The sequence below is a fragment of the Synchiropus splendidus genome, chromosome 11 (assembly GCF_027744825.2).
Source record: "Synchiropus splendidus isolate RoL2022-P1 chromosome 11, RoL_Sspl_1.0, whole genome shotgun sequence".
Lineage (NCBI taxonomy): Eukaryota > Metazoa > Chordata > Actinopteri > Syngnathiformes > Callionymidae > Synchiropus > Synchiropus splendidus.
Window position 1 is genome coordinate 17,813,090 of NC_071344.1, and position 26,442 is coordinate 17,839,531.

Consider the following 26,442-nt stretch of genomic DNA (forward strand, 5'->3'; position numbering starts at 1 on the left):
CAACAAAGTCGGATCATGACAAAAGTGCAACAATTCACAAGCGAACAAAAATGACCAATGTTGGATCCCGAAAACATTTTCCGCCTCTGGCTGCGGAACATCAGGGCTGAGAGCTGATGATGCATTCAAACACCGCACTGCACAGACAACAAAGCAAAGTGGGAGACTAGCATCACATAGGTCAGTTCTTAAGCAGAAAACCTATGCAAAATATACCAGGAAACTGATGACAGGTAGCCACCTTAGCTGGATGTGTGGCGAGGGAGTGAAGCTAAAATCACAAAGTTGTGCTATCAAGCGACCAAACCGTGAACTGTAACAACAAAGAAGCCTGATAGAGAGCTAAAAGGCTACTTAATTGGTTGCTAAGCGACAAGCTAACAGGTAGTAATTTCCGTCTATTGAGACACATTGTGAAACACGCTTCTTTACCATCCCGGCTGCTTCTGTTGCCTCCCGAATCTCCGTGGAGATGGTCACTATTGCAGCAGGGGCCTCACACACTCGTGCGCGCGCACACACACACTGTTGATGATCTCGCCTCTCATTCAAACCCGTGAATCGTCTCCATCACGCCAGCCAACGTGGCACAGAAGTTGAGGAAGATGACAACAACATTGGTCCCTGACTCACCCGCGCACACTGTGCACACCAACACCCCCGGGGCGCTCACAAGGGCTCGGGACACAGACAGAAGCAGGTTGTTTGGGAGTCCGGGACAAACAGGAAGCTTGGGCATTCAGGAGCACTGAGGCGACTCTCCAGCAGTCACATGATGCATTAAACATCCACTTCCTCTCCGCTCGCTCAGCTTCATCCTTTCATTTTTAAACACCGTCTGTTGTCCATCATCAGACCGCTCCTCCAAACATGATGAAACAAGCTTAATATTTGATTCCAGTGAGATGAAGTGCCGCTCAGAAACCATCCACTTCACCTCTCTGCTGACGTGAGTCTGAAGGACACAACTGGACATGGATGCAGCAGCTCTGCAGAGCGGCGTGGCGTGGAGACAGAGGCTATAAATACCGGCTGCCTCGGCACAGAAGCACCTGGGTGGTGGAGTAGCAACAGAGTGGATCTCCACCAGCAGCTAGACTCAGCCAGGGGCTATAATGTTCGTCCACAGAGGAGAACTCATCACCAGAAGCTCCAGCATGGGCTCCTCTCTATCATGGAAGGGCCCTCTTTCCAGGTGGATGAAAGGAGGAAAGAGGGAGGCAAAGCTCTCCACTGATTGCTGGGTTTCTCTTCCCACATGTGGTCACCAGCCTTGGAGTGACCCACAGAACAAGGGTTTGTCTGGACTCTGTCAGAGAGAGAAGCACAAGCATCCAGGAGAGACTCGGAGGAGAACCCCTGCTCCTCCAAGAGAAGACGCAGAAGGTGATTTCATGAGGTCTCCTGGACGCCTCCTGAGTGTGGTAGGAGGTAGCCCTGGGGCAGACATGGGCTAAAGTGGGCACTCTGTCAAACACCAAGAAAAATTGAATAAAAACGTAAGTGCGAGCAAATCAACAACACATTTTCCCAACATGGCACGCTCTAGTCTGAGCATTCAGTCATTGCAACACAAAGATAACACACAGACACATGCCATTGGAGCATCACCAAAAGTTTTTTGGTCAAATCACATTGAATAAATGTAGCGACAGAAAGGTAGCCATTAGCACACACGCTATAAGCAATGCAATCCTTTGCAACACCAGCATAATGACACTTGTTCTATTATGGTGACACTTTTTTACAGATACTTCAGCAGATCCCCCAAAAAATGCCTTCGGTACCGCACCTTTCATCATGTTGTACTTTGTAAAATGACAAATGATGACATCATTGCAGTGTAACCGTGCGGATAGGAGTGTGAAGACAGCCGCCACTGAAGTGAAAGAAGACAGCAGGAAAGATTCAGACTTGACTTCAGAAACAGGGACAATTAATAAAAGATGCTTCAATGAAAAGTGCGTCAGACGCGCCTCTGACCTCCGAAATAGAAATTTAAATGAGGAAAAAAAGTGGGAGTCGTCGATTTCCAAATGTCAGGAGAGCTCAGAAATAAAATCCAGCCACTGTCGGAGAGATTCGCTTCGCTCACTTGAAAGTGATACTTTTCGGGTCAATTCAGATCGCGAGTGGCGAAGACTTGATGTTGCGTTATGTGATCTCAGCGAGGCTGACGGGGGGAAGAGCGGAGCGTGTCTTCGCCAATGTAGCTGGTCAACACAGAAGGTTCGTCAATCGAGCTGCCGCTTGTAAAAGCAGAGCTGAGACTCAGCTGCTGGGGGCCGGCGGCTCAGCCTTGGAGTGGCTCCCCAACTCCACGTTCAGGAGCCCATTTTCGTGCACTGTAGCAGCACTCAGATCCTGCAGCGTTCCGCTGAGCTGGATGGTGACGCAGGTTAAAGGTCATGAACCGGAATGAACAAACCTCATGGGAACTGATGGATCTGCTGCGTAACTAATGTTCAGGTTAAAATGTTGATGAAGCGTGAAGCTAGCTTTGCCTTCTCTCACTGCATCCTATCGATTCTCTGGCTGCTTTGTTTGTCTATTGAATGCTGTTTTATTGACTTTTAATTGATGTTTATTTATTTATTTTACTGTCTTTCTTTTTTTAAATCTAAAACCTCTTTGTTTTATCCCCCTGGTATCGTCATGGCCCACTGTTTCTCTTCTATCGTCGATTGACAACACAATTCCAACATTTACTTCCTCGTTACTTTTTCTGATGGTTACTTGATGGTTATTTGAGGAGTTCATCACGAGCAGGGAGTTTTTCAGGTTCTGACTCAAGGACAAACACCCTGCAACACTCTTGTGACTCTGGTGACTCGTGTGACTCTGGTACACTGTTATCTGAATTGTTCCGACAGTGGTTCTTCAAACAGAAAGTATCAGGAGCGGCTCGTTTGCATTTCCATCGTGAAACCTTAAAAACACGCAGCATTTTGTTTTGGCCAGACACAACATGAGTGACCAAGATAAACTTCAGGGAAATGTGAAGCCACACTCTGCTGAGAACCTGCAGGAGCACCACAAACAGCACAACCCAGCTCAGTGCCACTGACCAATCACAGGCCTCGTAGTATCTGCCCTGACAACAACAGGCAGCAGCAGGTTGCTCAACATGGACTTGGAACCAGGAGAAGAAAGGGAAAATGCGGCGGTTCAGAGGGCGACTTGTTAAACACAAGTGAAAATAACGTTTGTGATCTTCCGTTACCTTTGATCGGGTTTCATCACATGAGCAAATGTTGGCCCGCGGCGCAGGACACGCGCGCTGGGACACCCGAAATAAGACACATGAAAATAGCTGGAGATTTTCAGGGCTCAGAAAAAAGCGATAAAAGACTGCCGGGGTGTTAGCCACGAGCTAATTATTTTGCTAAGGTGAAGGTTAACATCTTGACTGAATGTTGACACACCATGACGTCCACGCCTAGACAGGGTTACTTCTCAGGCAGGATAAGAATCCCTCCACTTATCCAAGTGGAATCAGCCAATGTTGCCGCTCCAGAACAGTGTCGTTGCTGCCACAACTTCACCCCACTGTTCCAGAAACCCCAATAAGATGCTTAAAATTAAGCTGCATGCTCCTATTTGGAGTCATTTTGCAACATGCAGTGCGCGTTGCCCAGCTAGCCCAAAGCGGGTGTCGGCTAGGGTCCTTTGCAAAAAGAACAAGAGCAGCTACCCTTTTCCTATGACCTTTAGATCACACGTGGAAATGACTCATACCCCTCAAAACCTAATTTCAAACACACCCTGGTCCAGTTTAAATAAATGTTTGAAGGCTATTTTCGGCAAATTTGGGACACAAAAATGCAGAGAAATGACACCCTCTATATGGAGCATGAGCGGTGACAACAAAAAGCCACCCTACTGAAACGGAAAGGACGAGGAGCCCTTGTTAACTCGGGAGCTAATGCAGCTATTATGGCAAAGACCTCCTGAACGCATGCACAGAATCATCATCTGAAAGAAAGATCAGAAAGAAAGAAGACGCAGAGCGGTGACGGCAGATGCAGTTTCGGTCCCTCAGCCAGGGCCCATCCATCAATGTCAGGCAGCCAGGTGAAGCAACGTAACTGCGAACCCCCCAAAATACACAAGAAGGTCTTCCCAAAAGCAGCAAGATGAGACAAACACTGAAGCATTACTGAACGTTAACACATCTACTTTGGAGTTTTACTGGAGTGGCAGATGCACCTGACGGAACCGGGTCAAGGGCACCGAGGAGTGGCGACCAGAATACCCGGAATGTACAGTGCCTTGACCTCTGACCTCCCCCAACCTTTCCTAGAATCCCAAAAAGGCAACCAAAAGAGAGCAGGGGGACAGAAATAAACTCTTTACATTCTCTGTGGGAACATTGTGCTCTGGTGAGCAGCTTCAAGCACAGAGCAGTTGGTCAGCTTGCTAAAGGGCACGTCCATCACAACAACTGACAAAAGGTCGACGAAGCAGCCTTCCTTCTTGGTCAGATGTTCGCAAGACTGGACCCGGTCCAGCCGCTATTTTGGAAGAACCCTGGCGCCGGACGCGATAAGAGTTTTGTTGGGGTGACGCTAATGTTAGCGGTTAGCCATCGGGTTAATCCCACAGGAGGAAATCAGAGGTCGCTGAGAAAACATGATCATGATGAAATCAGAGCAGCTGGCTCATAAGTGAAGCTGGACGCTGTTACAAGGCAGGAACAGATCAGATCTCACAGAGATGTTGCTCACTTATTATTCACCGCAGAAATACTGAAATGGAGCTCATGCTACTGGAAGGAACCTGCGGGACATTGTGTTCCAGAACATGCCAGTCCCAGCTACCGCTACACCAAAGGAGCCATGAGCTGCAGGTTCCTGATGTGGCTTCTGATAACGGCTCTGAATTTCCTGTTCCACCCCAAAACTGATGAAGACAAAAACCTTCCACTTCAACAAGGCCCTCATGGGGCTGCCAGAGGGCTTCACATGGCCCTCGGGCCCTGCTTTACCCCGGCTATTCAGCTTAGAGTGAACGCAGCAAAGTGGAGCAACTGGTTGTAGTGGGCTAATTCTCTTTCGGTGTGGTAAGCCACTTAGCCACGTTATCTCCTCACATTTGGCTAAGCAGCCTAGCGTGGCAGCGTCTGGAGGTCTGATACCGAAATACGACCTGTGTCTTCCAGAACCAGAGCCAAGAACCTTTGCTCGTGGACGCCGCAGCACAATCACTGACGCACTGATGTAGTAAGCCCAGCGGGGGGCTGGTTGGACAGGGTTGTTGCTTACGTCAATTTAGTTTGCCATCTAGAAAATGAGCCTGCTTCGCTAAAAATACAAAAATGCGAGATGGCAGTTTGGTCCTGCTGACATCTGACAGGATCCTGTCGCGACCTCTGGTGTGCACATTTGCTCAAAAACTCTACGTCCAGTGTCCATACGAGGTTTGCGTTGATATGAAGCAGACTTGCTGTGTGTGTGACACTCGTGACACCAGCGTGTGCGATGATGTCGTCCCTCACCGCTCAAGGACGCAGGACCACTACTGCCTCCTCGGTGTGTAAGTTATTGGGAGCATGCATGATGGAGCTGGTGTGTGACCTTGTGTGTGAGAAACGGCAGGTAGATGAGCAGATCGCTCACGTGTCGCAGGTTTGAGTCTCATTTCAGCAGCCGCTGGTGGTCCGACACTGGATCTCTGCAGCAGATGATGCTGCGCTCCAGCATGTGTGTGTGTGTGAACACACCCTCTGCGCCCCTCCCCCCTCCATAGGTTAACAACTCCGTCTAACATTAGATGATATGTGACCTGCACATTTCTCCAGTTATTTGGGGCTGCAGCTGGAGGAGCAACGCTTTAAATCAATAATTAAAACCAACAGATGCACCGACACTAAATTCAAAGTCTAATACGCAATTATGAAGCTTGGGTAAATCGAGGGAATAAATCAGGGACAGACTTTTGGAGGGAAGACATCACCAGCACTTCATGTTGAATCACACAATGACTGGAACACATGGGGTCACAACAAATTTCAATGCTGATTGATATTCATATTTACATTCTTTCATAGTATGTATTCATTAATTAATTTGTTTGTCGGCCATTTTGTTGTTGCTGAGTTGTTTTTCAATACAATATTTTTGATTTATCTAGTTTTATGATCTTAATCATTATATTCTGTAAAATACCAATAAAATACCAGATTTTTTTTAACTAATTTCTCAAATATATTGGTTTTATTTTCAGTTTCATTTTAAAGCAGAAAATATACCTACTTGTATTCATAACAGATTATCAGCTTCATTAATTCATATTTTTCCATATTGTTGCTTTTTTTTCCTTTGCTATATATAAAGTGAGTGGATTGACAGAATTTGAACAGGCTCTACTGTAGGGCCCTGTGTGTGGCAAAGACAGACGCCGCGGTCCTTATAGTCGAGTCTCAAAACAGCCTCCCACAACATTAAAGAACACTTACGAAACATGTTGATTAGGGAACCAAGTGTTAGCAGCTGCTGTCACACATCGCTCTGCTCAACACACTAAAAAACTACTTCGCTCACTTGTCTTGACAAAGCGGCCGTTCGCACCTGATTTTTAGTGTCAAGACTCTTTAAATTGATGAAGTGCTAAAGTGATCTGCTAAACCGTCGTCTCTCCTCCTAATGTGTGATTCTTCAGCAGACTTCATCAGTCTAAACGCACTTTTATAGCGGGGAAGGAGCCATTTCGGGCCGACGTGAGGATATCTTGCTTTTTAAAGGGACAATTCGAGTCGACAGAGGAAGAGCTGCGACCCACACAGGAAGAAGTGGTTAAGCTAGTACGTGCAGTGGAGACGAGGCCTCAGTGAGCAAGGAGGAACAAGATGCAAAACTCAATTTCATCTCTCATGACGTCTTTTCAGTCAACATCACACACGTTATGAGCAAAGAAATACTCATAACATAAAAAAAAACACATGGAAAAAAAAGTGTGTTTTATTGTGAATTTTTTGTTTGTTTAATTGTGATTTTTATATTGTGATTACATTACATACTAAACAGAATATCTATATAGATAGATATTACATGAATGCATGACTATGAAGAATGAGTCCCGTCAAGAGTTCACACATGTACAACCTGAGAAGTTATAGACAACAGAACCTCAAGCACAGGAGTCGATCCAGAATGGACCTGGAGGGACTGTGGACGAAGAAGGTGACCGTATCAGAGAGTTTGTTCCACTCCGATGTCATAAGATGCCACTGTTTGAGAAAGCGGTTCTGAACTGGAGATTTTTGGAGCTTGTGAGCTCGAGATTCATCCAGGGATCAGTCCTCAACTGAAGAGCTTGAAGACGTAGCAGACATCAAAGCAACATGGGCGCTTCACTGTGATTCAGAATCTCAATTTGAGTGCAGTTTCCACACATTTGAGTTCATTTACGAGTCGCTGGAGCGACAGAACGAGTCAAGCTTGCAGAAGGAGTCAGAAAGATGAATGAAGACAAAGTGGATGATTTGAAAGATTCCGACTTCAAACCGCAGCAGATTGTTTGTGTCACACACTCATGCGCCAGAGCGTGCCACTCCGTGTGTGCGTCGTCTCTGCGACGGTGCACGTGAGCCCGAGACTCACGCAGCCATATTAGGCACAACAGCCAGACGGGGATGCTGAGGCGCAGAGAGTCACGGACTTTGAGCCCCGAACTTTGACCCTCCATGGTTTATCTCTAAATACGGCGCTACAGGAAGTGAACCTGCTTCGGTGTCAGTGGCCCAACCAGACCAGTCTGTGTGTGTGTGTGTGTGTGTGTGTGCAGCTGTGGCCAGAACAAAAAGCAGGCAGTTTGTGTCGATCTCACGAGTGTTCGTCATCAGCAGAGAAGCTGAGGGAGCTTTGAACCTCCCAGCTGTCCCATCAAACGGTCTGCTCTGACACACAAGAACACAGACACACACGATCACACACACTTGGAAACCCACTGGACTGATCAGAAACATCCTTTATCATCCCATGAAAAACACACATAACAATTTTCTATTATAATACTCAATTTTTCACAATATTAATTTTAACCATTCAATCAAAAGAAATAGATTGAGATAAAAAAGTAAAATATTTTCCATGTTCAACTTTGTTAAAAATATATATAAAGACCTACATTTGTCTGTAATAGTTTTGAAACAATATTTATGCAACATTGTAAATAATGATTTTAATTTTTATTACCTGATTATTTTGCTTTTATTAAAATACTTTTTTTGCCATTTTTAATTACGTTAATATGTTTTTTTGCTCTTATTTAACCCAATAATACATTTTATTGAATTTTAACCACTATTTGCTGCATTTACTGAGGTTGATTCAAACTACATTTTTTTTTCTTTTTTATTGTTGATTTTATTTAGAATTTACTGGCATTTTTTCCAGCTCGTCTGATGATACGGTGAAATCTTTAAGTAAGGAGTGGTGTTTCCGCGCAGGTGATGAACGCCGTCGCGGTCCGCTAGGTTGTCATGGCATCTGCAAATCTATCACCTGGCAGGATGCAACTGGCCTTCACACACGTGCCGCACAAACACACCCACACTGAGCCGGCCACCGGTGGAAATGTCACAGTAAATAACTCAGGGGAGGGACGGGCAGCTGATGCGGGACCTTGGATGTATGTGTGACCCTGTTTATAGTGGAGCAACAACCTTCACGCCGCCGCCATCATTGCTCCAGCAAACCCCCATGCACACACACAAGCACACGCACAAATGCTGAGCAGGAACTAGGTGAGAGTTCATGCAATATCTACATCAACATATTAGGAAATTAAACAATGAATATTTTGGTTCTTGCACACGGCGTTGAAGCTTTGGTCACTGAAACAGCCATTTTTGTCTGAGATCTCGTGCATCTGAGGAGGTAGCTACAAGAACATCCATTCATTCTCAAACACTAATCTGCTGCCCGAACAGGACCCAGACATGCTACGCAGATCGGCTCAACTTGACGCGCTAAAGGTGGACAGAAATCTCTTTACCTCACCCTAATGAAAAACGATGAACACTTGTGTCAACAGGTCCAGGCAAGGCGGTGGCCGAAGGGGCGGAGTAGAACCTTCATAGACTGTGTTCTGTCAGTTGTATTTGGAGGTTGAATTGCAGCTGTGAAACAGTGAGTGAGAACAATAGAGCCCTGAGATGTTTGCAGCTTTGTGGCGGCTAACGAAAGACGCGCCTCGGATTTATTTTTCAAGAAAACGCAGTAAATGCAGCAAGTTTCTGACAAGGCGATACACCACTGCAGGAAACACTCAGGTCCATACAAACACATCTGGAATATACCATTTTGCAATCACCAGAGAAGACCCCAAGCCGATCCGGATATCGAACCGTTGGGAAGCCTGTAGGCCTACACATACCTCCTCCAAAGCCCAAGAAACTGCTTTCCACATGGGGAGGGTTTTGACGGTCATCGCTCAGTTTGATAAGGACTGATGTCACAGATAAGTGGAGACGAAGCAACCACAGCAACGGCAAGAAAATCCTGACCGCGGGCCCCCGCCATATATCCCCTGCTCTCCGGAGTGTCCAGGTCTTACTGGCATTAGAGACCTGCAGTCAAGTCGCTTGACACAACAGAGACTGCCCTTTCCACCCACAAACCAAACGCAATCTGATGATTGAATCCGCCTCGATCCTCCAGGATCTGAAAATCTTAAAAGGATCCTTCCCTGGCGACCCCGGGTTTAACAGTTTCCCAGCTCCGGGAACAAACCTGCCATAAATGGATAACTCTCCGTTTCTCAACGGTTAAATATTGCTCCTCTGCGGTTTACAGATAAGCCAGGTTTCCAGCGCTTCCCCTCCAGGTCACCATCTAAGGAGCCAAATTTGGGGAAGAAACACGTCAAAAGCCAAGATTGAATATACTCAAAGTCGCGGAACTTTTCCGCGTCTGCTTGGGATCACTCTCGCTTCGCCTCGCCTCTGTTTGAGCCCATTTGCTCTCCTCTCTTCCTAAAATCACCTGCAGAAGAATCAATAAGCTATCAGACCATCGAGACTCCCCCAGCACCCGCCCTACCCCCCCACGCCTCTTTCTAGAATCCCGTCTCTGTCCTGTTTGTGCTGCTGATCCTGTCCAAGTGAGCGCTCGCTGTCAAACCAAATCCTCGTATTGATTGACAAAACATCCATCAGTCACGTACAGTAACGTGGTGTGGGTGAGGGGGTGAAGGGGTGACGGGGCGAGGGGTGATGCTGCAGCAGGAAGAGACAGTAAATGCACAGGCAGCGACAGAGGGGTGTTTCTGTCAGCGAGCTAGATGAAAGAGTGAGGGGAGCAGAAGAGTTGAAACCAGGTCAAGAGACGAAGGAAAGCTGAGTGAAGAGGAGGGGGAGAAATCAGGCGTGAAGGAGAAACAACAAATGAGCACAATTAAAGTGTGATGACAGAAGTGAGGAGAAGGGAGAGAGACAGACGTAACGGGTCGGTTTAAATTCTCACAGGAACTTTAACAGCATTGTCCTCGTTTATGACCGACATCAACCTACTTTGGGATCAAGATGAATGGTGTTAGAAGTGGGATGGCTACCCTGCCACTGTCTGAGGAGCAATCTGGAGGGGCTCCATCACTGAGACTGGTGACCAATTTCAGGAATCTCTCTTTTTAGGTCCTCAAGAATGACCCACACGTTGAGCCGAACCTGGCTCTTTCCTTGCTTTTGTTTCATCCCCTCTTCATGTGTTCGCAAGTATCGGACACCCAGGGCAAGCAAGCTTATATTACACTTCTGACACCATTTGTCACGGGGGGGATAAACCTGGCAACACCCGGAAAAACCATGAATAATAAAGTTGCTTTCAGCCTCTTTGATCCCTATGATGTAGCCATACAACTAGAACCTTACATTCATGCAACAAGTCTACACCACGATGAAGCCCACACAACCACAATCTCAGGCAATTTTTATCATGTTGTGGAGCGTCACTGGCATCACAATCTGATCACCTCAACACTTCCAAACTCCATTCCAGATCACAGTGTCAACAATGTAATGTGCAATACTCGTTTGTATTTTGATAAAGGCATTCTTTTCCAAGTGCTTTTGGAGTCTAGCTAGTTCATGGAAGAGATGAGGGTCAAGTCTAAACATTACTCAGCATTTTCCTCATGACAAAACCAGCAAGCTGATCCAGTCTGGACTGTTCAGACCCCAAATTGTGGAAGACATTGCTCTCAGACGTCAACACACGCACGTGTGTGAGCAAGGAGCAACAGAGTAAACACAATAACTACAGTTCAGGACCGACAACTTGCACGTTTAGACAGATACAAACACGCAACATAATAAAGGAAGAATGTGCTTATTTCCCAAGTTGCATCACAGAGCTGGCATTCCTGCCGTCCACGACGAAGCCTGCGCCTTGCGAGGGAGGCGAGGCGGGGAGCGCACACACGCCACACGGTGGGTGTGTCACTGTTTTCTAAGCGCTTTCAACAAGACGCCAATCTTGTTTTCTTGGACTCGACGCCTCCAGACAAACTTCTCTGCGAGGCCTGATGAGTCAACAGCGACTCGTACCTCCGCACGAGACGGCACCCGTTCCTTAAACTGAGCAGCAGCTCTCTTAAATCAAGCCTGGGACGCAACGATTCAACAAACTGCGTGCAGAGAGGGATAATTGATTTTATGGCACTATTCATTAGCATTCCAGATCAGAGCTGGGTTTTACGCAACACCTGAATGCACCAGAGAGGAGAACAGAGAGGAAGCTGAGGCAGGAATTAGCATCGAGGTCAACACAGAGCATCATATTTACTTTTCCTGGAATCATCAGATCTTTGCATCCTGCACAGCCGTCACATCAGGGGGGTTCTGTGTCACTCACCCTACTATTAACACAGTTAGTCGCGCAAAGCGTGATGTCATCCTGATAAAGATGGCGGGTCACCTTCACACAAAGGGCAAAGATCTCTGTTTGCTGATCAATCTTGGTCCCCATCTGGACCAGAACCAGACTCGGAGCAGAGCCACTGCTTCTCTGCTAGGAGCCTGATGAGGTGGTTTGGGCGCCTCCCTTTCCAGGCATTTCAGGAACAGCCAGCTGGGAGCAGATCAATGGGTCAACCTAGTTTTGATGTGAGATCTCTTCACTGGCCCAGGAGCGTCTCGGCATCCCTGTTGAAGCTGCTGCCTCCGCGACCTTGCGGGCGAGGATGGACGCCACTAAGCCACGTGTTAGCAGCCACTGACGTCAAGCACACAGGGTGCACACGAGCACATGATTCTTGTTTGACAACACAAAGGCACAGGATTCACATTTTGAGGGTGAGAAAATGGAAGACCATCAGTCAGTTCAATGTATTACTTTCAAGCAACATTTCCACAACATTACACAGATTAGTGTCAGTTTAGTTGTGACACACATCTGGGCTTTTAGTCGATTGGAAGACAATATGAAAGCAGCTTCACACACTCGTGGCATTAAGAGATTATACATGAAGGTTAGTAGATGTGTGCGAGCTTTAAACACACTTATGTATATACATATATGTGTGTGTGTGAGAGAGAGAGTAATGCTACAGTACCAGTGAACACATCGGTCACGCAAGCCAGAGCGGCCTTTAGGAAGTAGGTCAATGAGCGAGAAAAAACGATGATGTGAAGAAAAGTGCACACACGCGAAGATGAAGATGAGGAGGGTGACTTCTGGATGAAGATGAGCACAGACATGACACACACACACACACACACAGCAGCAGCAGCAGAGCACTGTTTACCTGCATTATCACTCTCACTGCTGCGAGCAGGTAGAAGCCTGCAACCAGAGCTCAACCCACACATGACTCACACAAACGTTCCATCCCTGAGCCCACAGAAGGGCGATCACAGCGACACAAAACCACACCCCGACACAACAGCTCACACAATGAGACAAACTCAACAGGGGATCAGGGGCAAGTCATTTCAATCAACCCGAGCCCACAGTTCTTTTTGGGAATGGATTTCAGACAGGTCTGCACAACCTTCACCAGAATATCACGCTAGGATACATGCACCCATCTTTTTCACAAGTCAACTTTTTGGAGTACCATCACATTTTATGTTCTATCACTTTCTATAGAAGGTGCTTGCTACTTTCCTTTCATAGCAGTTAGGGTCACTTTTTTAAAATAATACTGTACTTTCAAATATAGTTTTTATAATTCAGATTTGCATGTTTTTCCGTGAAATGTGTTCTACGAGAATCGTGGATCAAGATCCATGTTGGAAACTACTGATTTTGTGATGTTTACAGAGCTTAACACAAAGAGCCTGAAAATGGTCATTAAAGTTGGCAGGCCTTTGCAGGTCTGGTCAGACTGCATGAACCCTGAGGGGCAGTATTTAAGGTAAACTGTGGTGTGAGTAGAGTCAGATTTGAAGCTGTGACAAACTATTTTTAACCTTGCTGCACCGCAGACAGAAACACACTCCTGCTTTTATCAGAGGAACCAAAAATAACAACAAATGGTTCTAAAGTGGCGACGATGAGACTCGAGTGTGTGTAGGTAACAATATTAAATATTGTTTTGCCCGAGGAGAGAAGTGCAAACTCACACTGTGTGTGTGTGTGTGTGTGTGTGTGCGTGTTGCACTTCCTCACACCAGTCTGTGCTTGTCTGCCCCCTGATACCTTCAGTTGCCACGGCCATGCTGGCACCTGCATGAGTGTGTGTGTGAGAAAGTGTGTGTAGCTAAGCCATGGAAATTTCCTTTAACCTTTTCTCTCATTTACGGCGATGCCCTTGAGAGTCCACACACACACACACAACACAGCCGGACCAACCGTCACTGTGTTGAGACGACACACAACCTGATAAGACTCACAACTGTTTTAAAGTCACATGATCGCTCAACTCCAGATTATTAATCTGGCAATATAGATTACAACTGTGGTGACATTTAAATTGCAGATTAAGAGACAAAAGCCAAAAGTCCAATATGTTCACCTCCTCCGCGGCAAAAAAAAAAAACGCAGCGGCAAACGTTGAACCAACATCTGAACTAGCGACTCTCAGGTTAGTGAGTCGCACTCGAGTCAATGTCATGACAACAAATCAAATTCTAGTCTGCACAGCAGCATCAACCCATATTTAACAATGTATTGTATGAGATTCATAACAAACACAGACAGTTCCTTCAGAAAGGAGTCGCTCTGTGCTGAGGTTACAGCGACTATTGTGAACATGGCTCAGTTTCCCGTCCCGTCTTTAAATCAAAGGGACTGAATCAGATGTTTTGGACTATGTGAATATAGCAGTCAAACTGACATTAGTGTCACCAGAGTCACACCAAGTCAAACGCGCGTCAGTTCACAGATCCGGGACCTGGTCAGACGTGTCACTCCATGAGTCCGATGGCCTTCCTGAGACCCACTGACTCCACAAACCAAGACCACACCAAGCCAACGTGACTCACCCGTTCCATGTACAGAAGTGGGTTCAGTCCAGTGACCTCTATCGCGCTCACAGATCAGCGTTTGAATAGTACGAGTCACTCTGCAGCAAAACCATTCTTAATTCAATAACAAGCACCTCTAATGAAACAGATTATGTCATTCTAATCCGGTTTAATCCTTCAATTGACGGTATAAATAAAGCCACAGTGAAGGCGTTGTCTCGTTGTTACGCTCACTACAACTGCTTAATACTTTTAAGTGTTTTAGTGCCAATGACTAATCTGCTGCTGCACAGTTGACCAGCGACGCTGCGATGGCCGCTGGTGGCATGACGTGTAATGACAGCACAGTAGACCACAGATGCTACGACAATTGATGCCATCATGACGTGTAATTACAGTAGAGTCGACTGCTGATGCTACGACGAGTGCTGCTAAGACAATCGATGATGCTACGCTACCATTAGCAACAAATGCAGCTAGGATGCTGACTATAGTCATGCTTAAATAAGTGCAGTTCTGTTGACCACGGAAGCTACATCAACGACTGCCCAGTTGAACACTGATGCTACAATAACAACTCCTATCATGTAATTACAGTGGAGATGAGCACTGACGCTATACAGACGCGTGAATCTCCTGCTGGATTGACCATAAATACAGTAAATAACAGCCTCTCTCTCCTGCAGCACTGACCATTGATGCTAAAACAACTGGCTGCACTCAGATGCTAAGAAAAGCTGTTTTCTTTTAAAATGATTGACCACCAGCTTGTAGTATCATCATGAGGGTCAATGTCAGAGGAGAGGATCTGCTGGTTCCAATCCTCTGCAGAGTTCAACAGGAAGCAGAACCCACTGAGGTGTAATCTGCATAATCACAAACAATAATCCTGCAGAGGCGGGATTAAGGAGTGGACGCAGCCACTTTTTCCTGTCTTGACCCAGCCAAGGCGTTACACCTTCAACCAAGGTGACACACACTTTTCACCCTTTTCCGGCAACTTCTCTGGTGACTTTGAGCAAATCTATATCAGAAATAGTTACAGTACTCCACTGAGCCAGATGTGTCTGTATATTGAGTCCTGGAAGTTGGATTGTAATAGTCAACGACTCGTCCAGATTTTCCATGACGCTGTGAACCCTACTTTAAGCCGTAGTGATGTGAGGCTGGGCGTCTGCCCGTTCGCCGTCCAGACCTATTTATAGAGTCCTGTCTGGGTGGGGGAAGCGAGGGGGGCAGCCAAAACATTGGCACCGGACCAGAAGAAAGTTTAACGGCTGTGACGGTGCCCAAAAGCGGTGGCAGAGATTACAACTCTGGACCTCGGACAACTCTCTTCTTTATGACACCGCGAGATAGTAACCAAGCAAGCTTTGCTATTATCAAAGGCTGATGTGGCACAGATACACCTGGATTATGTAAGCACACTTGATATTGCACGCTGTAACCAGCTTGACTTTGACTCTGACTCTTCAGCCGACCTGGGGTCGCATGATTTGATTTCAGTCCGTCACCTTCCAGCATCTCCTCTGTAAGGACTCACAGATGCGTGGAGTCCTACAGTCGACAGATGTTCTAACCTGACAGAGATGAGCTGTTAAGAGTGTGACTAACTTCCTGCGCATCACAGGAACTCAAACATGAGAGACAACTCTAGTCACTCCGAACCACTATGTGGGCATCTGAGTCCAACATACTTCTGGTTGTTAGGTCTACTATTGAGGATTACTGTTGGGGGTGGAGCTAAATCAAAGGTGCATGAGAGTGATATCACACTTGATTCAGAAACAATACATATACTTGAAGGGGATATATATACATAGCACAGAAGCGGCGGCGCATGGAGGCCTCTGTGATCGTAGCATGTCTATGTCTCATCTCGAGCGACCCATCTGTCCGCTCCCTCCCTGCGTTTAAAATAAGACATTTCTCCAGCGGCCGCCGCGAGATAAATCAGGTAACAAAAGGCGAGGAAGCGTTTAGAGAAATAGGGCACTGCTGCAGAGACTCGCGGGCCACACGCTACCCCCCGCCCCGAAGCCGCCGGGCCAGATTGGATTCCCTCTCCTTCATCGGCGTCTCCCCCAGGCACGGCGGACTCACGGATGGCCTTGTGCTCATGTTGACACTATCAATACAAAAACACGGGTCTTGTGATGAATACAAATTGAACGGCAAAGGTTAGATAAGGACACGTGGCACACATGAAGGCGACATATGTGATGCGGAGAGGACACGGGATGTGACAGGGAATTCCAATGAGGCACTTGACCACATAGATCAACAGCAAAGGATCTATGCAGTGGCCTCATGTAAAGACACCAAACACAGGTTTTGATGCTCCTGAACCACTATACAACATAGTGAATTGGAACATTTCCTCTCATTTATAAGGGATAGTACATGGTCGTTACAACATATTTCATGTGCTAATGTTGAGCATTTACAGGAAATGTACTGCCAAGTAGACCTTTGAGTCCCTGCTAGTCCAGCATTAGTTAAAAAGTCATTAACATTTACTACTCGGGAAGCTTAGGTGGTGATCAAAGATCTGATTTCCTGCAGTTTATGACGGCTAAATTGCTTTAGTAGCTACGATTTTAGATGGAGGCAAATTAGAACTAATATGCTAACTTATTTTAAACAGTTTCCAAGTGGCAAAAACATTGACATCAACAAGGGTCGTTGCATTTAAATGTTTATTATTCAACCGGTGCCTGATGTGCTAATGAAGCTCAAGCGCTATTCTAGTTAAAGTGCTACATTTGGCACTTTGTTAGCAGAGGCACACCATTTCCAAAAGAGATTATTTGACTGATATTCACAGCTGAAGGACTACCATAGCTCCAGTCACGCTACTGAGGCTAATAAACATTAAGTGTGTACTACCTCCATGATCTCTAGCGTTCTAAACAAGGCGAGTTGTTGAATTTGCATAAGACTTTAAACAAATCCCCAGCAGAGTGAATGGGATAGCTAATGCAACATAAACAGCTACAACAGATTTAAAACCGAGATCATTTTACTTTCAAAATGTGAATAGCTGTAGTGCTAATATAATTCTTAATATACCCAACTCAATGACATGTACATGTTTGAGCTGGGTTAAGTACAGAAGAGGTTGACAGATTGTGAGCATTGTAGCACAAACACGCAGTCCATGTGCTAACATGCTACGTGTGGAAAATGGTGGCAGCAGTACGAATCATCAACAGCAGCACAGAAGTAGCTACAGAGCTAACATCCAGAAAAGCAGGTGGCCAAGTAACTCAACACAGTCAAATAGACTGGGAGAAAACAAGTGGAACAATTAAAGTGTGGATGAAAACAAGTGTTTTAGCAGTGATTGTAGAACTGCTCACAGAATTCTCAAGCAAGCAAGCGTATTTAAAGCAGCTCTGTTCCGTCCGCGCTTAAGTGCCACAGCAGCTAAATGGAGTCATTTTCCGGCGTCATTCCGAGCGTTCACTTCCAAGATAATGGATCAGAAATGGAGGTGGGGGACTACAAGCAGGTGCAAAGTCTTCCTATCTGCCTGGCACGCAAGATTTCCCGAGTCGTCCCCCGAGGAGGCAGAGGAGCTCAGCCGAGCGGAGAGTCGGACACGCACGACATTGCTTGTGAAACAGCAGAGAGATGATCCGAGAGCTGGCTCTATTTACACTCGCTGTCTTCATATATATGAAAATCTATTCGTCGTGTAACCGCGACTAACCCAGAGCGTTAATTCATCCTCCGCCTTTACGGTGCAGGCCGTTATTTTAAACACAGTTTATAAACTCTCCTGTCGGCCGCAATCCTCTCTTATCGCCTCGTTACGCTTCATTCGCTCGTCCTTTATAGCTTCAATCTATTCACCGACACCAGCGTTATTTAAATAGCGCCTGATTTGTCATGATGTTTTTCCCCTGGTCGGCAGCAGGAGATGATGAAACGGCTCAATATCAATAATACCCTAGTAATATCAGGAGGTATCGGTTTGAGGTTGTTTCAACTAGTTTCTTTGGTTGGTCTGGAAACCGCTAAAAAGGCGCCTGAATTTACTGAGAGTCTTCATTGCAGACTGCCCCCCTGTCATCACATTCTCACTAGGTTTATCAACGCCGAAGACCTTGACCAAGGTGAACTCTCTCGTGCGACGACTGAGTCGTTGTTTTGAGCATCACTAAATAATCCCAAATTCATGAAAAAAACAACAACAAATTGCAACAGCACTGTGAAATCCTAGATTCACATTTTGGTTCCACTGGGCAGGCTAATGTGGGTCAGTAAGCCTTTGGCAGCATGGCTCCAACTCACGTGGCGCACACAGGGTCAGAGGTCGGCCTGGCCTTATGTGCCGTGCAGGTAAAGATAGACTGCACAGCTACAACTTCAGGAAAGACGACAGGGAATCTTGACGCCCTCCAATGACATGAACCTGTTTGGCTCTCCGGACGCTTCCGCATGACTCTGCATCTAAAGATGTCCGCCCCAGCGAGCAGCTGACGAATCAGCATTAATTATTGAGCAAGCTCCTCAACTGGCCCCACCGCTAAGCTAACAGTCGCCAGCATTAAAAGTCAGCAAACAACTGCCGGATGTTGGCGAATCTCGTGGGCATTTCAGAAGAAAGCGCAAGTCCCCCTGCACTCTTTGATGCATGAGGCCAGTCAACACATTCCCAGCTTAAGTAATTGATAATTAAGACTCAAAGACATCAGACCACAAATCAGAAGCATCCAGCCAGGCTGTGGGAATAGGAGGAGGAGGTCACGTCCACACTGCAGTGTTCTCAGCTCCAGATGCTCCACCACGTTCCTCCTCCAGTTCTGATTCAACAGCAGGAACATCACTTCATTTATTTCCCTCTTCACATCTTCCTGTTGCTGGACATTTCCAGATGGACAGTTCTAATATATGCTTCCTAAAAAGCAGATCTTGGAGGGTCAGGGTCCACACATGAATGCAGGGGATCTCCCATTGGGTGCTTTTTAATTCTACTGAATTGAATTTTGAGCACTGTACATATTTGGGAATTCTCCGCTCCAAGTATTGACACGAATCGTGACTCCGTGACATTTGACCTACTGACAGCTGAAATCGTTGGCAGTAATCCATGAACACTTGCCGACCTCGGGGGTCAATAGCAGTCATTAAATTAGACCCGTAAATGGAACCGTGGCGAATTTGGGCTGGACGCTGCTCGCCAGCTTCCGGGACAAAAGGAGACAGACAGGTGAGTCACAGTAGAAAAAGCAAGCTGTTCACTTTGCACTGCAGCAGCAGTGGCATCACGACACAGACAGACGGAGGAAGCACGGCAAGGAGAAGCGAAGCAGGTTAATGATACGGAACCACAGGAGGGAGAAGTCACAATGAGGAAAAAGTGAAGCGGACAGGTCGTCTTTCCGTCTGTCCGTAGCACGTCTCATTGTAGCTAGAACACGCAAAATATCACCACAAGAGCAAGCTACATTTGATTTAGAGAAGACGTACGCTTCTCTTCACAAATCACTTTTCTGATTTGGTCTCCTAATGCACGCACAATGACTTTGATCGGTTCACGTTCAACATATCTCAAGCTACCTAGCCGTGGCTTAGAAGCTCACACATCAACATCGGAAAACTGTTTTTTTTTTTTTTTTTTATCTCCGGCTAGCTTAAAAAAGATTTTGTTATCAAAATTGCTAACGTTTAAGAAACAGAGTGTGTCGTAAGGAATGCAAAGAAAAGCCTTCTACAGATGCAACACAAGGTTAGCAAGATCAAGCTAATCATCGCGACTAATCGCGAATTAATTATTATTAATTATTATTATTATGTCTAATTCGCTCACCTGATAGCAAAAAAGCAGCAGCTTGCTAGCCTGTTTTACATTTTAGTCATTTAGTTGTTTCAAGGTAAACGGCTAATTTCAGAACAACTTGCCAAAGCTGGAGCAAAAATAGCAACCTAGTAAGTAAAACTGTTTCAATAAAATGGGACCGTCATAGCAGAATGACGAAGTATAGCTACCATTCTTGAGGACACAATAGCTCAAATTTGAAGTGAAACTTAATGATATAGTGAGTCGAGTCGACTAACTGAATGTCACAGAAACTATTGATTGATGTGGAAGATGACCTAAATATCCGGCCGTTTTAAATTATTATTTTTCTGTCCTTCCAGTGGGAAGTTTTTGGTTTTTTTTTTTTCCTGAACACAGCACTATAACATCCATCCATGTCAACTCAATCAAAACCCTGTCGACGTGAGACAATTTCAGTCCCCGTCAGCAGCAGACGCTAACACGTCTCCAAATCTCCTGACACATTATAAGGAAATTTATTCTGTCATTTCCATAATTTCCCGTGTGTGAGATCTCACGGAGAGCGAGTGGGCGATCTGCGACGGCTGCCATCAGAAAGCAGCAAGGAACAATCAAGTGCATGTTTTATGAGACACGGCTAATAATGCTAGATTAGCTCGCTTACATTTTGGAGCAAGGTCAAAGCATGTATCAAAAACACATTTATCTGGTGGAAGTGAGATGTTTACGACCAGAAGCTAGCATAGCTGCGCTAAACTGGGGGTGTCGTATCAAAGCTGAAAATGATTGAGTTCACTTCACTTCACAAAGGTCAAGCAGAAGCTAATGTTGCTGCACTAAACTAGCTCATGCAATCAGATTTTTTTTTTTTTTAAATCAGCGATGAATGTTTTAGAAAGGGCACAAGGAGGTAAGACACAGCGTTATTACAAACATGCTATTGCTTAAATGTTCACAAGCTTGGAGATGCTAATGTGGCGTCTGTACTGTAAGTGTGTGGAATGAAGGTGGAAATCTCCCACCAGGACTCGGATGTCACCTACAGGAGGACACCGAGGCGCGAACACGTCTGACACCCAGCTTCCTATGGTGAATCTCGACGTGTGAAAACGCCTCACCACGAATTTTACGTTCTGCTTTTCAGTTGTGGCCATGCCAGTTTCATGTTCAATAGCGATGATATCATCACAGCTGTGGGATGATGACAAAACCGCCAGTCAAACTGCAAAGACCTAAATAATACAGCACCTTCTACACCCGGTCGTGGCGAGAAAAGGTGGAGGTCCAACAGAACACCGGCCTTATGTCGTCTGCAGGGGAGTCTTGGAAATTGGATCGGATCACCTGATAGCCGGGGGAGGGGAGTGGGTCGCCTCCACACACGCAGGCGTCATGGTTACAGAGTAACTGACAAAACGGAGCCACGAACATGACAGTCGTGGCTGCAGGCGCCGTGTTTGAGTCAATTAGGCTTTGAGAGCCAAGCACGAGGCTACTCTGAAACAAAACCCAAATGTTTTCATCTTCCTCAGATTACATTATCCATATCATCATAATAATTTAATGTAGATCTGAACAGATTTATTTATTGATTTCAAAATCTATTTCTTTTATATTTCGAGATACAATATTCACCGAAACAATAATCCCGTGAATTTTTTTTTTCTACTAGTCGGGTCAAGTTGTAATGCAATATATAAGCATTATTATTATATTTATATTATTATTCATTATTATATATTATATTATTATTACATATTATAACTGTAACACTACAGTTATCGATGTCAACGCTCATTTTAACACCCAAAAGTGTACTGTATTTTTTCAGGCAGCAGCTCATGTTGCTATGGTAGAGTAGCTCACAAGCTAATGAAAAAAATAAGACTACCCAGAACAAGTGAAGAATTGTTAATCTCATGCTTAAGATGTATGAACTCCCACAAATGATACAAAACAAAAACATGTGGTGTGGGTTTCTATCTTGAGAAGCTAAAGATGCTATGCTACAGTGGCGCACCTCACCGTGTCAGCAGTTGAGCTGGATATTCAGAAAAGGTCAGTACTACTTGAACTATTTTGCCACCATGTGCTCTCCGACCACACGTGACGCAGGAGGTTGCTCATCGACCAGCGTGTTCAGAGTGGACTTCGCGACCGAACCAGAGCTAATATTTTACCAGCCCAGTTGGCCGGTAGATGTACAGTCGGCTCCAGCCTCAGAAGTTCATCCACCTAGGTTGCAGACAGCCGCACCCCCCTGAGCGGGTCAGCCATTGGCAGCCGGCTGGACTCTGACGCAACGTTGCCACAGTTCAGCTGGTTCCACCATTTGGATCCGCACCAGTAAAATTCCGTTATAGAACAAAGGACTGAACTTTTCCAGCAGTAACCGTCACTGTGATGAGGAAGTTCAACTACATTTGTTTTGATCGACAGCTTCGATTTGCCATTGAACTTATAGATATATAGACATATAGATTTATTCCTTTTAAAATATTGTTTAAAATGTTAATGCAAGATTTTTTTAATAATGTATAAGATTGTTTGTTCTAAAATATTGTGTGGAATTCATTACACATTAGCATAATATTTTAACTATTTTTTAAATTTGATTTGTTTTGCCACTTTGCTATCTGGGTGAATAATAAACTTGTATTTACTTTAACAATTTTTATATATGGATATCTTTATAACCTATACCTATACATTATGATGTTTTTACATGTTGTAATAACAACTATAATTTATTTCACCAAATTCATATTTTCTTCAGAATTTTCCACTTCAGTTGAAACTGTGTTTATCAATATTTTTGTACCACACATTTATTATTAAGAATATGTATTGTGGAACTGAAGCAGTGAGCTGATCCCAAAAATCTTCTCTCCCAACAGGTTATCAAACATTAATAAGAGTGTGTGCTGAATGTTTAAGCTGAAGAGATAGTGGCGGCGAGAGAGAGCGGCAGAGCGAGCAGGAAGGAGTCACATGCTTGCAGGAGGCGGCGAAGGGGGGGCGGGGGGCCGGACTGCATTTCACTGCTTTACGTCACGGGAAACGCCTCCCTCTCGCCCTCCCTCCCTCCCTTCCGCCTTCACTACGACTCACATGACTGCAGCAGCTCTGTTCTGTAACTCCAGTCACGAGGAGAGAGTAGTATTACAATAACCAGCCAGCAGGGGCGAGCTGCACACACACACATACACACACACACACACACCTCAGACCTAATAACCCTGAGTAAATATTAACAGCGTTTGTAGAAAAGATAATCTTATCGGCGTGAACACACAGAAACAACTTGAGAGCAAATTCCCCGCTCCATTATTTCATCCATTAATATTTCTTCCTGGTGCTTCACCCTCGCCTGCGTCCGTCAGGGAAATGCTGCTGATGCAGTCCGACTCGTTCTCTGCACATTATACATTCTTTTTTCTGTTTAACCGCACAAACAAACATTAAAACAAGAGAACAGAATGTGACTCTCAAATTGTTTGACGACAGGTTTAGTCATTTGGGAAAATTAACTCTCTAATCATCTCACTCAAGTGCAAACTACAGGATCAAGTGTTTTCCATGCAACCTTTCCCAGCAACTTTAGCTTCCCATCAACAGCTCAGCTATGATAGCGCTAGCCTTGTTGTGAATGACCTGGAATATGACATATATCCATCGCACCTCAACACTGTCACATGACATTTGCAACTCCTGAACAAAAAGATATGACGAGAGCATGGTCTATGAAAACACAGTGGCCCCAGCTACTCATGTTCTACGCCGTTTACTATCCCAAAGGCAACCCAAGTTACTTCCAATGGCCAAAAAGCTATGGCAACATGGTGCTGTTATTATTGGTCTACAAATGCTTGGCTGTTAGCCTCCTGTCAATGCAACATTTGGTATTCTAAATGAGGGAAAATGTTCTTGCGTTGTCATCCTACACTTGTACTACACTACACTCATGCTAGCTCTGATGCTCGTTCTTATCATTGTAGCAACAACAACACGCTAGCTTCTGACCCATCCTAGCGTTCCTGTACTACACATATCAATGCTAACTCTGAGGTTAAAGTTTCCCCAAACGTTTCAGTCGTCCATGACAACACTTAGCATAGCTAGCATTCCATGTGTACTGCAAACACATCACAAATTACCGTAACCTTACACAACGTCTCTTAGTTGGTCTCAACTGAAGGTCCTCACAGAACGTAACAAGAAAGTCCATCTTGTATCCTCAGCTATTTATCAGACGCTTAAAACAGATGTCAAGGTGCGCGGCATATTGCTAGCTTGAAAGGCCAATCGCTAATGTAAATGCTGACACAAACAGCACCTGAGTTATGCATCGCTATCCACAATGCTAGCATCGCTGGTAAAGGCGTCTTAAAGCTAGTGTGCTGTTTGGTTGTGTGCAGGTGGTCAGGTGTGTGGATGTGGTCTGGCTCTGCTGAGCTCACTGGGGCTTGTTGGGATTCAAACACAGTCGGGGGGAGATTGTGATTGTTTGGAAACTGTGATCAACGGATGGAATTACAGTCCATCAAGCGCTGGTCTGATTGCAAGGAGGTGGAGTGGCAGTGCTGCTTGTGTTGTTATGTGAGGGTCCACATCTGTCTCAGCACAGGCCTGCGTTAAAAATAGTCCAGCATCTCCCTAAATCCTTCCACAATTAACCTGCTGCAAGCTGCCCATCAGCTGACCGGACCAGCGCACGCTCCTCCGCAGGCTCCCGGCAAAAACAAGCCCTGCACCGCGAACACACAACCTGCTGTTGGGTTTTAAACTCCACAGTATGCGGATTAAACCTGATCCCTTCCGTCGAGTCCCCCGAGATCACCGGAGAAAAGATCCAAATAAAACCTCTAGAGACGAGCTGGTTCAGTGCGGGTTCAAAGTTGGGCTCGGCTGGCACGAACACGCGGTGTTTTCAAGTGCCACGGATGGGATTCGAGCCCAGAGCCTTCAGGACACGCAGCATCCCTGCCTCGCAAATCAAACAATAACGTGCCACGCGCGTGTTTTGTAAGCCGCCAAACCATGACGCAAACACTTACGAAAGCGTCAAAAAAAAAAAAACCGATAACAACTTCAAGTTCAACAACATCCAGCGGGTGTTTTTAACCACCGTGAATCGAGATCGCTGCAGAAATACAAGGGAGGCGAATGGGAGCTGCCAATCAGCTTAGGATTGAGTGGATCAGTGACTCGGGATCTTTTGGGTCAAACTCGGAACCGACGTCCAGCAGAGCCGCGGCAAAGTCTCTCAAGTGCAGCCCAACATTCCTGCGTGGATTCGTGCGAATCATATCGGAGGATCACAACACGGGTCCACATGTCCAAGTCCACGCGTTCGGGTCCGCACCACGTGTCCCAGCCTCGGATTGAAACTTCCCTCAAGAATGCGTCAAAAGTTTCCCAGCGCCCTCCTGCATACCAAACCATCCTCCCCGGGCGTGAAGCACCCACAGCGGCGTGGGTCCGCGGCCGCCTCCGACCTGTCAAGAATCCGTCATCTGAGGCAGAACCGGAGCCGCCGGTATGTCCTCCGCCAACACGCGCGTGAGAGCCAGACGTCAAGACACACACGCAGGCGGAGACACCGGGGCGAGATGCTGCTGACAAGCCGGGCACTGGCTCGCATCAGCCGCCTGCTGCAGGCTCCGGAGCCGGCGACGTGCGGAGCTGAAGCCCGCACTGGAAAGCCACAAGTCCCGCGCGTCCAGGGCTGCTCGGTTCTTACCTGGCTGCCGGAGTTTTCTGTCAGGTAATTGAAGACAAAGGACGAGAGTTCCTCATCTAACAGTGGAGCGCAGGCCGCCATCTTCTAGTGAATGAGGAGCTGAGGAGTCAGAGAGCGGAGTATAGCAGGAGGAGCAGCGGCGGCGGCGGCCTGCAGGGGGCGCTCCCGCTCTCACTCTAACGCACACACACAAACACACACGCAAAACAATTGTGAGGAGGACTGGAGGTCTGGGGGCCACGGGGGTTAATATCATGAGCACTTGATGGTCCCGTAACGACAAGAAAATTAATCTGTCTGTGTTGTGCAACACATAAACGGACGCAACTCCACTATACAGATATATTGACGTATTATACTGATGAACTCATGAATTATCTCTCAACTCAGGACATAAAATATCCAAATAAGTCCCTCCCCTGAAAAATGTATCAGATTGGTCCAATATTGCATATTACAACGCATTAAGCTTTTGAATAATAATAATAATAATTAAAAATC

At 45.9% G+C, this 26,442-nt stretch overlaps 1 protein-coding gene across 2 annotated transcripts in view; it reads right to left on the minus strand.

Moving 5' to 3' along the window:
• Nucleotides 1-26,070, minus strand: part of ppargc1b (peroxisome proliferator-activated receptor gamma, coactivator 1 beta) — a 59,644-nt gene extending 33,574 nt beyond the window's left edge. For both annotated transcript variants that reach the window (XM_053879491.1, XM_053879490.1), the window contains exon 1: nt 25,942-26,070. In XM_053879491.1, coding sequence (XP_053735466.1) covers nt 25,942-26,022 — 81 coding nt within the window. In that variant the 5' untranslated portion in view covers nt 26,023-26,070. The remainder of the gene's footprint in view (nt 1-25,941) is intronic.
• Between the last annotated feature and the right edge of the window lie 372 nt (nt 26,071-26,442).